General features: G+C 34.6%; 1 protein-coding gene across 5 annotated transcripts in view; it reads right to left on the bottom strand.

The window, feature by feature from the left end:
• The window catches only part of LOC145276824 (bactericidal permeability-increasing protein-like), a 230,657-nt gene that overhangs the window by 142,373 nt on the left and 71,616 nt on the right, over window positions 1-16,668 (bottom strand). The window contains exons 8-11 of one of the 5 annotated variants that reach the window (XM_080128174.1): window positions 15,875-16,051; window positions 6,684-6,761; window positions 5,048-5,215; window positions 2,056-2,123 (exon numbers count right to left, since the gene is read on the bottom strand). The exons of the other annotated variants lie outside the window; for them this stretch is intronic. Coding sequence (XP_079984300.1) covers window positions 2,056-2,123; window positions 5,048-5,215; window positions 6,684-6,761; window positions 15,875-16,051 — 491 coding nt within the window. The remainder of the gene's footprint in view (window positions 1-2,055; window positions 2,124-5,047; window positions 5,216-6,683; window positions 6,762-15,874; window positions 16,052-16,668) is intronic. 5 annotated transcript variants of the gene reach the window in all.

Genomic DNA, 16,668 nt, shown 5'->3' with positions numbered 1-16,668 from the left:
GAGCTTTGAAACACCGATGACTACCGTGTGTGGATGGCTATAATGCTCTCTGCCTTAGTTTGAGCATTTAGTAAGTGATATACAAATTACCGTTAGCGTATGAAACGATGCTCTTTGTGTAAACAAATTGAGCTTAGGTATATATATATATATATATATATATATATATATATATATATATATTACATAAAGCAGTGCGAACATTAAAAGCAATATGTTTAAATTTAAACATGGAAAAGTAAAATAACTAGTTGTAAAAACTGGAAAAGAAAAATACAACATATTCTCGTAAAAATTATAATACATTTTTAACTTTAAATATTGATACACTAAGAATATTCAAAATAATTCAATTTAATATTATATAATCAATTCTTTATTAGAACTGCTAATTTTTTATGTATGTAATCCATGATTTTCCAGGGTTTGCCTTGAAATAAAAATGTCTCTCTTTGTTTCACTTTTAACTCCTGACGGACAATCAGTACGGATTTAGGCAAGCCCGTTCCACTACAGATATCCTAACTTAAATCCCTGAACGGATATACCGTTCACTGGACAAAACAGGTGAAAATAAAGCGGTAGATCTCGATAAATCTAAGGCTTTTAACAAGGTATGGCACGATGGTCTTCTAAGGAAAATTAGATCATATGATATCACTTGAAGAATACATAATGTGATTAAATCCTTCTTAAGTAAGAGGAAAAATCCAGGTTGTCCTAGACGGTTGTACATCTAAACAATATGATATAAATACGGGAGTACCTTAGGGGGCTGTCTTCGGACCTTTATTATTCTTAATATGCATAAATGACCTCCCTGATGAAATTGTTTTTGAGGTGGGTATATTTGCTGATGACACCACACTCTATAAAAGGCACGAAGGGAAAACAAATGAACACATATCTAAGGAAATGGCAGAAGCAGCAGTGGATTACCTCCAATCTGTAGTGAAATCGGGACAAACATGGATTGTCATTTCCATTTGATTTATAACATTCTCAATAAAAGCCAGTCATGTATACAAATATGCAGAACTTTCCATTTTCTGGTTCGTTTATTCAATGCTACGAGGAGGTGTTTGCTGAGATCTTCTCAAGGTTTTGTTAGGAGATAAAAGTTTTAGCGTAAAGAGAATAATAGTATATTAACAAGCTAATATTAAATCAATTACTGAATAGATTGCTCATTGTTACTTTGTTTTTATTAAGAAACGTACTCATACGAAGTGCCTTCAACAAGTGTCTACACACATTTCCTACTAGTACACAATAAAACTCATTAGGTTAAAGGAAAAACAATGTCACAGCGAGCAAGATATGTACTATAGGGAAGCTAAAGAACTTTCTTGGTATGAATTTGTGTTATATAGTCTATGGCAAGGACGGAGCAACCTTAGGACAAACTTCGCGCAAATCTTCCGCATTTTCAGTTCCTTGTGAATAACTGTGTGTACAGTTCCTACACGATTTTCCTCATGCATAACATTCTTTATTTAGCAAAAAACTAGAGTTCTGTCTCTCTTACTCCTCCCACACCTCTCATTATCCAGCACAGACTCCCTGCTTTCATTTAAACTCATATCTGCTCTTAAAGTTTCATCACTTCCAGATTGGATTTTTTAAAATCTACAAGCTGTGATAATCAGGCTTTAATAATGTGTATTCTAATTACGTCTGTAGCTTTTCCTTTTATATGAAGAATTGGTCAGTCATCTCATAATATAAACAATACTGAATTTTCAAGAGTCAACAACAATTTTAAATTTCTGCAATGTCCTGTTTATCTGGAAACTTATTGTAAACAAATTGTGAATCCGACATGCAAAAGTAGGTAATTTTTAAAGTATTTTACTGTTTATTATTAGAACAAGTTTCTATATCAACTATCAAAATGCTTTTGTTTTTATTAGTAAACATATTTTGGAACTTTTCCTCTATAACACAAACACACACACACACACACACACACACACATATATATATATATATATATATATATATATATATATATATATATCCGATCTATGCCAAGAGTTTAATGAATATACTTACGTTGTTGTGACGACACTAAATGATATATTTGAACCCGTAATTTTTGCTCTCAATTCAGAATTGAGTACCTTTGAAAAAAAATTAAATGAAAAGACTTAACATATACCAATTAGATATGTGTAAATGATTCTCTAAATTAATTAGTGTATTAACATTTATTTAATGCCTAACTTTATTTTCAAATAAACAAAATTTCCTCTTTAAATTGCGACAATTTTCTGAGATTAAAATTTAATGAAACATAATAAAGTCTAAGTCTTTTTGTTTGAATTATTTACAATAAATTGATAACTTACTTCATGTAGTACAACAACAATTAAAAGATGCGAATCAATCGCGGAGTAATGTTGAATGAAGGAGTACATTTAATCATACTCCATGAAAAATTTAATTTCATTAATATACTATGAAAGATTATTACATTTTTCTCTTCTAATTATTGAGACGTTTTTTACATGCACATATAAGTGCTAGCCGTACTTACCATTGGTTACTTTATTTTATTATAATAATATTTTACAGAGTAGTCACTACTAATCGAGGACTGAGAACCAACCTATGATAAATATTAATGGGTTTAAGATGGCCAGTAAGACAACAGCGTTTTTATCAGCAGTCGTGGAAATTTAATAGAATCTTATTATTCAAATGAATCACTCAACTTGTTCCTATTGCACTTAAAAACGATCAGGTTGTCAGGTGTAAAGAAGCTCTGCGGTACATGGTTCGAGGGGCAGGCAGTTTAAAGTGAGAGGGTTTATTTTTGGAATTTGCCTTTAGATTTTAGAAAGATAGTGAGTTCCTATTTACAATGTCTCCCCACGAGGGTAGACTTAGACACCACGTGAAGAAAGGAACAACGTTAAACATTGCCTCAGTTGTGAATGGTTTCTCTTTCACTGACGGAGAGAACAAGAAATATAAGTGCAGCCTCTGAAGAACAGATACACTTTGTGATATCGACTCTTTTAATCAGGGTAAAAATACAATAAAAGATTCCCCATGAACCAAAACTTAGGCACACGTCCAACTTAAAATAGAGAAATGGAGGCTGTTAGTTATTCTTGTCACTCGAGAACTAAACATAGGTTTCTCTTACCTAGCATACTCTTTCACCATAATACTGCATTTACACTTTCGTAGTGAGGGACGTCTTAGTTAGGACCAAATCGTTTGAAACATTTGTTTTTATTCACGTGTATAAAGGATCAATATAAGAAATAATGATAGAATAATTCATGTGTGTCGAGGGTAGGAGGAGAAAAAAATTAAAATGGGACACTCACTCGGCTAGCTAAGAGGCTAAACGTAGAATTGGACTGGTTCCGATAAACCCCGGAACTGCGACATCAACACCTAGGGGAAGAACGTATTCAAATGTGGTTTCTTTTTCATACACACAGACTTTCTTCGTGTTTTCATATTCTGCCAAATGCCGCGCGATGCAGCCTTCTTCTATCACAACTTCACCGTAGTTTGGTGTTTTAAGAAAGTGTCCAGATCCTGACAACACCCTCCGGGCATCTTACAGTCGCGACGTCCAAATCACCAATTTTTCCCACGGCCAGCATCGTAATGTAAACCATGTGCCTTTCCCGGCCCCAAGGCAGCGTCACGTTATCAACGCATTGGATACAGAAATTGGTCGAGGATCCTCGGGATCGACTACCAAAAAAAAAGCTGAACTGCTTTGTAAGTTGTTGAAGGCCAATCGCCAATCAGAGAGAAAACAGACGTGTTCAGATTATTCGAACATAGCGCTCAACTCCACGCGGAGCGGATCACACTCTGCTGCCAAACCAACCGCGGAGTTGGTTGCCCCCTTGACGAGATCCCTGTGGAGTTCCCTACGAGTAGCAGTCTCAATATCGCTGGAGCTTGGTAGTCGTTTTTGCCCTGAGCAGCACTCTTTGAATAAGGCAGGTTTTGCCCACGGCCTGTGACGGACCTCGACAGAGAGATCAAGAATGAGGTCGGGAAATACGGCATTAACCACAGAAAACCAGCCTCTCTCTGAACACGTCTGTTTTCTCTCTGACTTTTTAAGGGGCGCTTCCCTATGGGGGAGCATCCCGCTTTGCCCTGCTTTTGAGACAGCTGTTTCCTTGGCAGCATTCATTTCCTGGCGGTATATATAGCCTTTTGATCATTGTCTCCTTTTTGAGGAGGAGCTGCCCTCTTGAGGAGTTTTTCCTGATAATGTGATTTTGCGCTGTTGCCTCCCTGTTTGGAGGATCTCGTCGGTGTGCCTCCTTAGATTTGCAATTAGCTACCTCTTTAAGGGAGCTGCCCTCATGGAGAGAATTTCCCCGGGCACAGTCTTTTTGGGCTGCTGCCCCTGCCTCCATGTGATCTGAGCTATATGCCCCTTCGTTTTAAACTGTTGCACCCCAATTCGGGGAGTCGTCCGTTTGGGAGTCATTATCTCTGTGCTGGGGGTTGTCTCCGTTTTCTCTATTCACGTACCTGTTGTCTCCATGATCACTCAAATATTACGGTAAAATCCGAAAAATTAGGGTTTTGACCGACGTGGACACGGCGTCCAAAGTGGGGAGCCGATTTTAGCGCCACTTCTCTTTGGCGCTAAAGTCGGCTCCCCACTTTGGACGCCGTCTCTACGGCGGTCAAACCCCTACGGGAAGAGGTGAGATAGAACTGAGAGAGGGAGCTCTGAGTTAATTGGAAAGGGGAAGAGAGAAAGAAAGTCCAACCCTCCCTCGCGGAAAGGCCATAATTAACAGTTCAGATCTCCCTTCGCGGGGACAAAGAAGAGAAAGATAAACAAATGGGGAAGGTGTTGATAAAACGCTACTATAATGAAAAAGAATAAAAGCTGCTCAGTTACATTTTAAGGACATGTTATTTGTCTCTCTTTGCCTTTCTCAAATGTTATCTCCCATCGCTCTTACAATTAAAATAAAACACTTAGATTTTCTGCCAAATGATTCAATAAGCTAAAAGTGAATAATGCAAAACAAACTAATATACATACCAAATTAGATGAAAGGACATTTAAGCTCTTTCCGTCTGATGTGAGCACGTTGAAGTTTGATAGCACATCAGCTTCTAAATAAATGTGATTTAGTGTGAATTGAACAGTAGGCGCTCTAATCGCGCTAAAAATTATTTCGACCGTTCGATTTGGATAGTCCGTCGCAACCTGCGAAATGAAAATAAAGTAATAGAACAAGGTTTTAAATGTGAAACAAATGTGACTGTTATAATAGAAAGTACTAGCATTTCTCTAACAATAAGTGTTTACAGACGACTACTGAAAGAAGACTCGAAAAGAAAAAAAAATTGTCAAAGCTGGGAAAGACGAAAGAAAGAAACACCAAGCGTGTGACAGGGAAAGTTAAACCGTCAAAATTGTAAATAAAATATGTAAACATTTCCTACATGCTAAAGGTAGTGGAGATTTGTCAATATAGTTTGGATTATATACATAATTAAGAAAATATTTTATTGCAATATTATATTAGTACATCTCCCAACAAAAATACAGCATGTTTGTAATCTAAATTTGCTGTTTAATGTAAGTCGGTAAATGTAACAATACCACGACATTAGTTTTTCGCAATCCCAATTTATCGAGCCTTTATTTACAATTAAGACGAAGTAAAAAAAAAAAAAAAACGCACTGTAGGCTGAAACTATGATATTCCGGGAAATACACCATGATCACGCGTGCAAAAAATAGCAAGGACTGTTTTTAAACAACATTGTGAAATAAAAGACTGCCGTCTTTCATAAACTACACAGAAACAAACGACTCTATTTCGAACCCATATTAAAAAGATAGAGTTTATAAACACCAAAGAACTTTTTAACTGTAAGTAATATGGTGTGAAATATATTATAGTCAGCCACTGTTTAGCAGCATTCCCATTCGACGTAGAGCCTGCACCACAAAAAACTATTAGCGTATGTCTCAAGTGCATGTCCCTCGTCTAATCGGCGATGTATCTGTGGGATCAGGGCCATCAGAACGCGATGCTCACTCCACTCTTTACTTCTGCTTGCCTCCTGGGTCTCCGCCCCCAAAGACTGCCAGTCCATTTCCTGAATTCCTGAATAAACATGGGCTACATTGCAGTGACTTCAGTTTTATGTTGATCAGACTACGGCTCACTTCCACAGCTTTCAACCACTCTAGCTCACTCGTACATCTCCCAAGGACTCCAACTTACTTCTGCAGCGATTCCGGTTCTCCTAGCTACTGCTTGCTGTTCCAATTCCCATTGATATTCAGCTTCCAGTTCTTTTATCAGTGACCTAAGAAAATCAACTTCGCGAAACATCCATTGTTCTTCCTGCTGACCTGAATCCAATGCCGTGCATTTTACTATTTATTTCTTGGTAGAAGTAAAACACGATACATATTGTCTTTGTTTGTCACCATTCTTTTCTGTTGCCGTTATTTCCTTGTCTTGTGTCTACTTTATTATTTGCACAGTCGAGTGACAGCTTCACAGATTACAGCCCTCTAAAATAAGTTACGGTGTTCGAATACGAATATGATAACATTAACATCATGCGTTGCATATTGAATATGATATTTCTATATGAAATTAGCGAATATTAATTCGAATCAATTGTAGAAATCATTAAAAAATGTGTCTACTTACTTTCGGGTAAGAAGTACCAAAACAAAAGGATTTGGGACAATGAGTTCGAAGCAGGTTTCGTTGTTTCTCGGTTTTAAACTGAAAAATAAAAATAATGCATTTGCTTAATTATCTCTCTCTCTCTCTCTCTCTCTCTCTCTATATATATATATATATATATATATATATATATATATATGTATATATATATATTTATATCTATCTATCTATTTATATCTATCTCTATTTCTCTCTCTATATATAATTCTTTATATACACACACACACACACACACACATATATATATATATATATATATATATATATATATATATATATATATATATATATATATATAACAGCTCGGTTGCTTGCTTGGGCGCTTAAAGCGTCCATCCTGTTTGTGACATTAAGCTTCAAAAGATTCGTCTGCTTACCGATTTTATAGCCACCTGTTTAAGTCCGATATTAAAAGCCACTGCGTCAATTATAAGCATACACATGGTCAACAATATTTTTATTGAACTAAGTTTTACCTGTCGTTCTTACAAATAAATGTAATTTAGCCCGGTTTAGTTAAAAAGAAAAGCTGCTTTTTATATATATATAATATAATATAACACACACACACACATCCACACACACACACACACACATATATATATATATATATATATATATTATCTTTATCTGTGCCTTAACCTAAACGTAGATTCCATGAAAAAAACTTCTTTCTTAGAACTGCACGCCAGTGGATCTGTCTTCCGTTCTCCTGCTATCCAGCTGACTACGATCTGGTTGTCTTCAAGTCCAATGTAAACAAGTACTTGATCAGCCGTTCCACTTAAGTTAACAAATGTATCAAATTTTTATTACTAACAATTACTATGTCGTTCAATTAACTATTGTACACTTTTAACCCTTATCCTCGATTGGTACCTGGGTCTTAATAAGTGGTGATGCCTATGTAAAAAAAATATATATGATTATAAAACTCAAACCTTCTTGCTTTCTTTGGCGTTTAAACCTTCTATCCGGTTGTCTTTCAGTTTAAAAAAATTCAGTCTACTTCCCTATTTCATGACCAAACCTTTCTTATTCTCGATATTAAAAGCCACACTATATATATATATATATATATATATATATATATATATATATATATATATATATATATATATATATATATATATATATATACAAAGCATACACTAGGTAGACAATAGTTTTTTTTTGTTTTAACCTTTTTAACGTGATTTTCTTACAAATAAGTTTAATTATACTTATACACTCCATAACTATAAGCATATTGATAATTGTATTTAGTGCGTTTCGTAGCGCTCATGTGGGTTCTAACAAATTATTCTTTTCGGACCTTACTTAAAAATCTTTTCTCCTTAAGGATGGCGGGGAGGAAGTAACTTGGTTTTAGTAAAGCTTTTAGTAAGGCCTCCTTAATTTTATATTAGTGCTTGCAGTAGTGTTCTGAAGGCTTCTTGTGTTTTATTTTTTCACTTATCACTTTGAAAAATGTTTTCTGAATGCTGTAAAAGGCAATATCATCTTAAAATAACTTTCTTTTTTTAACATTTTTCATCTCACCCTTTAAGGGCCAACAAGTAGACTAAATGAAAAAAATATATAGCCAGAGGAGGTTCAAAGAAAACAGTCGCCAAAAAAAAGATAACAAGTAATAATTATCGGAGGAGGTGGAGGCTGAACATCAAAGCAGGCTGTAAAATTGTTCTGAAAATAGGGGATCGATTTACTAGAAGCTTGTATGTTTGATTGTACATCCTTTTAAATTTTAAAATAGTGATTTCTTTTGTTGTTTCTATAATCTGTTTACTCAGTGTCCAATAATTCGTAGAAATATTTGAAAATAGCGAAAAGGAACAAAATTGTAAGATGTCGATTTTTCAGGTGCACCTACATATTTTTCATATATTTTCACTACCTAAGTTATGTTTAAAAATAAAATTTGATTTTCAAAAATTTACGTTTTTTGTGTCCAAAATTATTAATTTACGATGATTTTATTCGGATTTTTCATTGCAAGTTGGAATTGTTTTCAAACAAATAGACGAAAGCAAATATGTTTTATAATGTAAAAAACTTACTTGATCAATTCACATATCTAAAAAACTATAACTATTTTAACTTCAACTATTAAAAGAAAACAAAACATAAAGATTTTATTAATAATTAAAATTTAACATTTTTGCATGAGGGACCAATTTCCAAAAAAAATTAACGTAAAATGAGACCGGATTTCTTGGTGACGTAACGAGACATTTAATCGACAGCTCTTTTTTCAAGTTTAGTGGCGGGGTGAGTGAGGATTGTTAGTACAAACATCTTAAAAATACGTGCAAACACTACAAAACGTGTGTGAAGGAAATAATTTCAATTCTTTTTAAAGATTTACTGTGAAAAGGTCTAACTTTTAAATATTACCTAATCAGTTAATTATTATTTCCTGATATTTTAAGACCGCTAACACGCACGAAGGGTAAAGCTGTAGCATGCGTATTCCTCCCTTGTATTTTGTTTTTACATGGGAGTCACTACTTATCAAATCCCAGAAGCCACTCCGGGATAAGGGTTATTGCGTGTAAAGTAATATATGAGATTATATGGTAGTAATTGTTAGTAATGGGGGTTTGATAAAATGTCTTACTTAAAAGGTCGTCTATTAGGAATTTGTTTATGTTGGACTTTAATACATCCAAGTTGTAGTCAGGTGGAAAACAGGCAAACGGAAAAGAGTTCCACAGGCGTGCACTTCTAAGAAAGAAGCTTTGTTCATGGAGTCTACGCTTTGATTTAGACACTGATAAAGAGTGGGGAAAATTATTGTGTGTGGTTTCATCTAGACGGGTGTTTTTCGGGAAAGATTGGCGAGGGAGGACCAATGATTGGAGCTTAGACTAGCACTTATCATAGAAATAATGATAAAAGAAAGACAGGTTTGCAACGTCTCTTCTATGGGAGAGTTTGCAGGGAAGAGAAAGGGGCATCCGACAATAAGCTACCAAGTTTAGTTTGTACTCTGTCAAGGCAGGATAGGCTGTTTTTAGCAGCTCCTGCCCAGATTAGGTAGCAGTACTCCATCGTTGGACGTATTTGCCTTTTATATGGACAGAGAATTGCATCAACCGTGAGAAATCTCCTGGAGCAGTAGAAGCGTCTTACAATTTTTCCAGTGACCTTGGGAACAGTTTTGATGTACGTGTTCCATTTCAGATCAGGAGTAAAAGTCAAGCCCAGAAGCTTGTCAAAACATGGAGCCTACCCAAGACGAGAGCACTCCATTTCAATTGATGCCAGATGGGGGATCAGAGCGTTGATGATGTAAAGATAGAAGCTTGGTTTTATATTCATTATAAGTAACCATTCCTTATTGTATCACGCGCTCAAGATCAGAGAAGAGAGAATCAGAGAGAACTTCGTCATTTACCGCTTTTGATGTGTTGCCATAGATGGTCGTATCATCAGCATAGATGTCAACGAATGATTTAAGTATGTATTTTCGGAGATCATTGATGTACATCAGGAAGAGAGTTGGGCCCATGATGGACCCCTGCGGGATACGAGCATTAATGCTGTGCGCTTCTGATTTCTGTCTATCAACCACTTCTCTTATGAGCCTATCAGAGAGCAATGATTTAATAATTGAGAAAACATTTCCAGTTATACCGTAATTGGGCAACTTGTGAAGTAAGCCGTTATGCCATACCTTATCGAAGGCCTTTAATATGTCAAGAGCAATTGCTCTAGAAAGGAAGACGTTGTCGAGGAATTCACTGATCCTATGAGATATAACCGTTTGCACATCTGCTGTATATCTAGCAGAACGGAAACCATATTGCATGTCACTAAGAATGTTATCTCTGCTGAGGGTGTTGACTACTTCTTATTTAATATGGATTCCAGCAACTTACTCATGACACACAGGAGACTTATTGGTCTGTACTGAGAGGTAGATGACCTATCACCTGAATTTTTAAATACAGGGCATACTGATGAGGTTTTCCAGGGTGTTGGAAAGCACTTTTTCTTAAGACAACACTTAAACAGTTTTATAAGTATGGGGACAATTGCTGGTTTTTTTCAACACAATAATTGGAATGCCGTCAGGGCCAGTTGTTTTACTGGGATCAAGGTTCTTGATTAGCTTGGCGACATTACGTACAGATATTTGTATGTTGCATAGCGTGTTGTCTGTTATAGGAGGAAATATGGGGAGTTGATGGCCTTTGCCACATAGTGTAGACTTAGCTGCAAAGTTCATTACAAAGAGTGACTTTGTCCTATGCTGACGAGATGACCTCAGGTCTGTTGATGATGGCTTGGATAGAACTTACGCTTCTGTTCATGATCCTGTTTGCTATTTGCCAAACCGGTGGGAACCAAGCCGCTGCTCTGCATATAACCCTCTTGCATTTGTATTACTCTTTTACAGTGGTTGCTGACAGTCTTTAAATCACTTTTATTCTCAGTACATCTATTGTGTTGGTAGCTATGGAAAAAGGGGTGTCTGTGTGTGATGGCAGCGGCACATTCTGAGGAGAACCATGGCTGGCTGTTCGGTTTTTCTTGAATTCTTGATGGTATGGATCGGTCTATAACTACAATTAACCATTCAGTCAACTCTGACACCATAGGGGAAACATTATTTTTTTGCATGGAATGCAGAGGTAGATCAGATATAAATGTACGGAAACTATCCCAGTCAATTTTTTTTTAACTCAAAAAGTAAAACCGTTACGAAAACTGAAGTGGTACTATAAAAAGAAGCAACTGTCTGTACTCAAGAAGGCATATTTCCACATAGTCACCATTAATTTAAATGCATTTACTCACATAAAATTAATATACGAAAGTATAAATTTATGCGTAAACTTTAAGTATTTACTTCAAAAGTGCTCAATGCATAGGTAGAGCTAGTTAGTTAGTTATAAAATATATATGGCGGTTAAGCTACACTGAATATTCCGCGTGTCATCCATTCTAGGATTCTTCTGGCTTATGCGCGAATTTTGTGGTTGTTCATTGGCTGATAGGAAGGGCGCGGTGGATACTAGAAAGCTGATTGGCTAACTAAAATCTCAATATAAAAACAACAGACACCCTCAAAATTCGCGCCAAACCTAAAGAGTCCTAGAGTGGATGAAACGCAGAATATTCAGTGTAGCTTAATCGTCATATATATTTTATAACTAACTAACTATATCATTCAACCACGATAGTGGTTGAATATATGCTTAAGTCCGAAATTGAATGAATCAAGACACATTCAAACCCCCACCACTAATTCCGTTCGCAACCAAATTTCAGACAACTTATATAGTTGGATAGAACACCTTATTAGCTACATTTTGAAAAAAAGATTTCGAAAATTGGTTCAGTAGAAAAAAAGTTCCAACAAAATATGTGGGTTCACAAACAGGAGAGTAAGTATATACATAAGTGGCTAACGCTTTTTTTTTTTTTTTTGCATCACTTTTTTTTTATATAAATATTTTTTACTGCGATTTTGCCAATATGACATGTTAGCATAACGGTTAGAGTACCGGGGGTTGGTGGAAAGATTTTCGGTTCAATCCCGTGTATCGTTTTTTTTTTATAATTAAAAAAAAACGAACTTTTTTTAATAACTCATTTTTTTAAACTCTCCTTATGAAATAGATATGCGGTTTTCTTTTCCTAGATGGTTTAGATTTTCAATGCAGCACAGTACGGTTTGGGATCTTACCGTACTATTCTCCAATGCTTTAATAGCTGCCTGACTATCTGAAAGGATAGCTATTTCCTGTTGCTGAACATCTTCCATGATCAGAACCTCAGATTCAAAAGCCTTAAACATGCGCTGTCTCTCCTTCTTCGGTTTTTGTCGTGATGTTTACCGAATGTTAGAGCTGACTTGTCAGACTTAGGTCTGAGATCCTGCTCTTCGGTGAAGGCGGGGGTGGTGTTTGGCACCACATCCAATGGTGCCAGCTCATGACTGATGTTTGGTGTTGTATCCGATGATACCTGTATGGTGAAGACTTCTGCCTGGAAGACCGTCCTCAGTTTACCAAGATAATAAGATTTTTGACAGGTGAGGTGGTTTGAATATTCTATATAAACACTCGCACCAATCCTATCATTCATTTTAGATCCATCAGTATAGCATTTGATTACGTTGCTTTCCAGCTCTTTTTCATAATCTCTTGCGCCTGTTCTGTCATAAACCATACATGTGAAATGCTTTTCAAATGATCTGGTTTTAGTCATAAGGTCACCCGGCACATGCAAGAGCGGTAGTTCCTCCTTAACCTCATTACAAAAATTCACGTGACTCTTTGTTTTTCCAGTAGTCCCAACAGATCTTGACCACCACAGACCCATGAGATCTATTCTATAGGATCCCCGTATCGCTTCTGCCTTCAGGAATTCTTTAATCGGAGGGATATTCAACAGCATCTCCAATGCTCCAGTAGGTGTGCTCGGATATGCTGAAGAAGTCATTAAACAAGCAAGTCTTTGTACCTTCTGGAGTTTCTTCCTCAAGTACAGTTTCTCTGTCCCGCGATCCAGGAAACACATGCATACGACAAAATGGTACATGCCATATCAATGTATATCCACCTCATTACATGCGGGTTAACTGCCCAGGTTTTCCCCACAATTTGTTTGCATTGCATAAGGGCTGCAGTCGCCTTGGAGGAAATCTTTTCTATATGGTTTTTCCTGGTTAGCTTACTGTCCAGGATTACCCCCAACAGCCTTGCCTCCTGCGAAAATTTCAATTTCTGTTCACTCAGAAAAAGGTCATCAAGTTGGCAATTCCTTTTATATGTAAACAAGACCATTTCTGTTTTACGGCTACTGAATTCTAATTCATTTCGATTAGACCATTTATTAGGAATATTTAATGTCATTTTGGCAATGCGTCTGACCAATGATGCTTTTGAACCCGCGACCAGCACTGCGATGTCATCAGCATCAGCCTGGGCATAAATATTCCTATTTTTAAACTCCTTTAAAAGAGGATTCAGCATACAGTTCCATAGTAAAGGTGATAAAATCCCACTTTGGGGGTTTCATTTAACTACTTCCCTTTTAACAGTTGCCCTCAGTAGTTCTACTTGAACTGTTCTGTGCCTCACCATATACTCAATCCATCGGATGAGTACTGGTGGCACATTGTGTCCTCGTCGCGACTTGAACATACTACTGAAGGGTATGTTGTCAACAGCTCCAACGATATCTAAAAAGACACCGAGTGCCATCTTCTTTTTTGTTAGTTTACGCTCTATACAGATGACGAATTCATAAACCGCAGTCTCGGTAGAAACCCTGGCTCGGACATACTGTGATTGAATGATAAATATTGCATAAATGTGTGTTTGAGAGCTATTTTTTTTGACAATCATTAATAAATATTATAAATTTATATATTAATACAATAGCAATGCCTAGAAAAATGCGCGCATGAAAAGGAATATTCTTAAGATTTTATTAAACCTGGAAAAGCAAAGGACAAGAAATTCAACCTGGAAAAGTAAAGAACAAGATATTCTAGTAAAGTAAAAAATAAGAATTTTTTTAGACTTAAAATATTGCAGCTAAAAATAAAATTTGAATATTGATAAATATTTTATTTATTATTTGCATATGTTGTTGTTTATTGTTGAGTTAGAAAGGGTGTCAGTCGCTGGATTGAACTTATTTCCCCCCTTATATTTGCATATATTTATGTAGTGAAAATTGTTTGAATAAAATTAATTCATTAGTTAGTTAGTTAGTAGATGGAATTAATAATTTTATAATTTACATAAAAATTAATAATTTTATCATATCATAATTAGGATCATTTAATTCATTTTTATGTAAATTATAAGATTATTAATTCCAATATTCAAATTTTATTTTTAGCTGAAATATTTTAAGTCTAAAAAATTCTTATTTTTTACTTTACTAGAATATCTTGTTTTTTACTTTTCCAGGTTGAATTTCTTGTCCTTTACTTTTCCAGGTTTAATAAAATCTTAAGAATATTACTTTTCATGCGCGCATTTTTCCATATAATATATATTATATATATATATATATATATATATATATATATATATATATATATATGTGTGTGTGTGTGTGTGTGTGTGTGTGTGTTGGCTTAATACAGAACAATCAATATGATGATAAAAATTTTAAAAATGAAAGTAAAGGTTAGCTAAGGCGCTTTCCTTCCTCGCTCAACAGAGCTAAATCGAGGAAAATACGATTAAAAAGGAAAATAGTAATGAATATGGCGGGGGAGTAAAAAAAGAAAAGAAAAATAAAAATCAGCTGGGAAAAATACATAGAAATCAAATTAAGTCACAAAAGATTTAATAAAAAATAGTCACAAAAGACTAGTTTCTAGATTTTTTAAAGGAAATAGTGAGTGAGACTTACTCAAGATCGTAAACATGTCAGCACTGAAATTCGTGGCACACGCATGGTTATTTATTAGGTGCACACAAATCGAAGAATCATACGCATTACTCAGAATATCCGAATGTAAAAAAAATTGCATACCGAATCTTTGATGGTACGTGTTGTTTAAAACAGAAAAAAAAACACAAAACACTTCCATGCTTCATAAAATATAAATTTATATGTACGTATTTATGCATGTATATACATATATATTCACTACATTCACAAATTTAGCATGGTCTAATAAAAAAAATAGAAAATTGATATAAGAATGCAATCACCAGCGCAATCTAGTTTTTTTTTTTTTTAATGGATGACTTTTTTATAAATTTAATTTTCTGAAACTTATTAACTCTCCTCTGAACGATTCCCTAGTAAATCCATGGTAAATTAATAATGATAATGTCTTAAATTTTTCCAGTCACTTCCGTATCAGGTTTTCCTCAGTGTTATCCACTCATTTACATTTGGATAATTTTTCTTTTCTCCGGATTTTTTTATAGCCTGTTCTCTTATTTATATTAAATGACCATTCATCAACATATTGTATCCGATGACGATAACCATGTTATCGCTGCTGGTTTCATATAATTTTACAGTATTTTTTTTTTAGGAAAAATCTTTAGCATTCTTAGTTATTTGGACTAAATGTAAGCAATAGTAGTTCGAAATTAATAAATCCATGATATTTATTAAAATAGGACACCACCAAGAAAAAGTTACGTTAAATTTTCTCTTACCTCTTCCTTGCTTGCATTCAACTGTAATTTTCCATCACGATATGCAGTATAAAGCCACGTATTTAACACAAAATTAGAAATGGTAAACCAGATCATGTACCCATCTGCATTAAATTTTTGTAATGGTTTTGGAGAAAATGTGAAATTTGAAGTTTGATTCTCTGCCATAACTACCGCCTGTAACATGAAATTAAAGAAATTCGTACATACGTATTTAATAGTACAATGTATATATATATATATATATATATATATATATATATATATATATATATATATAGTAAGTTATAAAATATATATGGCGATTAAACTACACTTAATATTCCGCGTTTCATCCACTCTAGGATTCTTCATATATATATATATATATATATATATATATATATATATATATATATATATATATATATATATATATATATATATATAATTATATATATATTTGAAATTTTATTCACTCAAAGACGCAAATATTTCTGTTGTTTTAGTTTTTATTTTTATATCTTATATGCACTTGACATTGTCTTGCAAGAAAACAAATAATATTAATTTTAAACGAAGTTTTTTTTTCAGTTGAAAGTAAATGCAATTATTCATGTTTCATTTTCTAAACCAAGCCGCGTAGCATGTGTTTTCCAAGCCAGCGATAATATGGTCGTATTCAGAAATTTTCCTTGAAGTCAATGACCAGATTTTTAATTTGAATCTGTAGCCAAATGTTATATCTGAAACTCGTTCCACAGAATACGGTCGTTCAAAAATCATGTAAACTTCACCACGTTTAGGTCATTTGT

Source organism: Euprymna scolopes, chromosome 5, assembly GCF_053919585.1.
Source record: "Euprymna scolopes isolate OS-2025 chromosome 5, ASM5391958v1, whole genome shotgun sequence".
Classification (NCBI taxonomy): domain Eukaryota; kingdom Metazoa; phylum Mollusca; class Cephalopoda; order Sepiida; family Sepiolidae; genus Euprymna; species Euprymna scolopes.
Note: the sequence above shows the minus strand (reverse complement) of the source record. Positions and strands in the feature narration are given on the sequence as shown.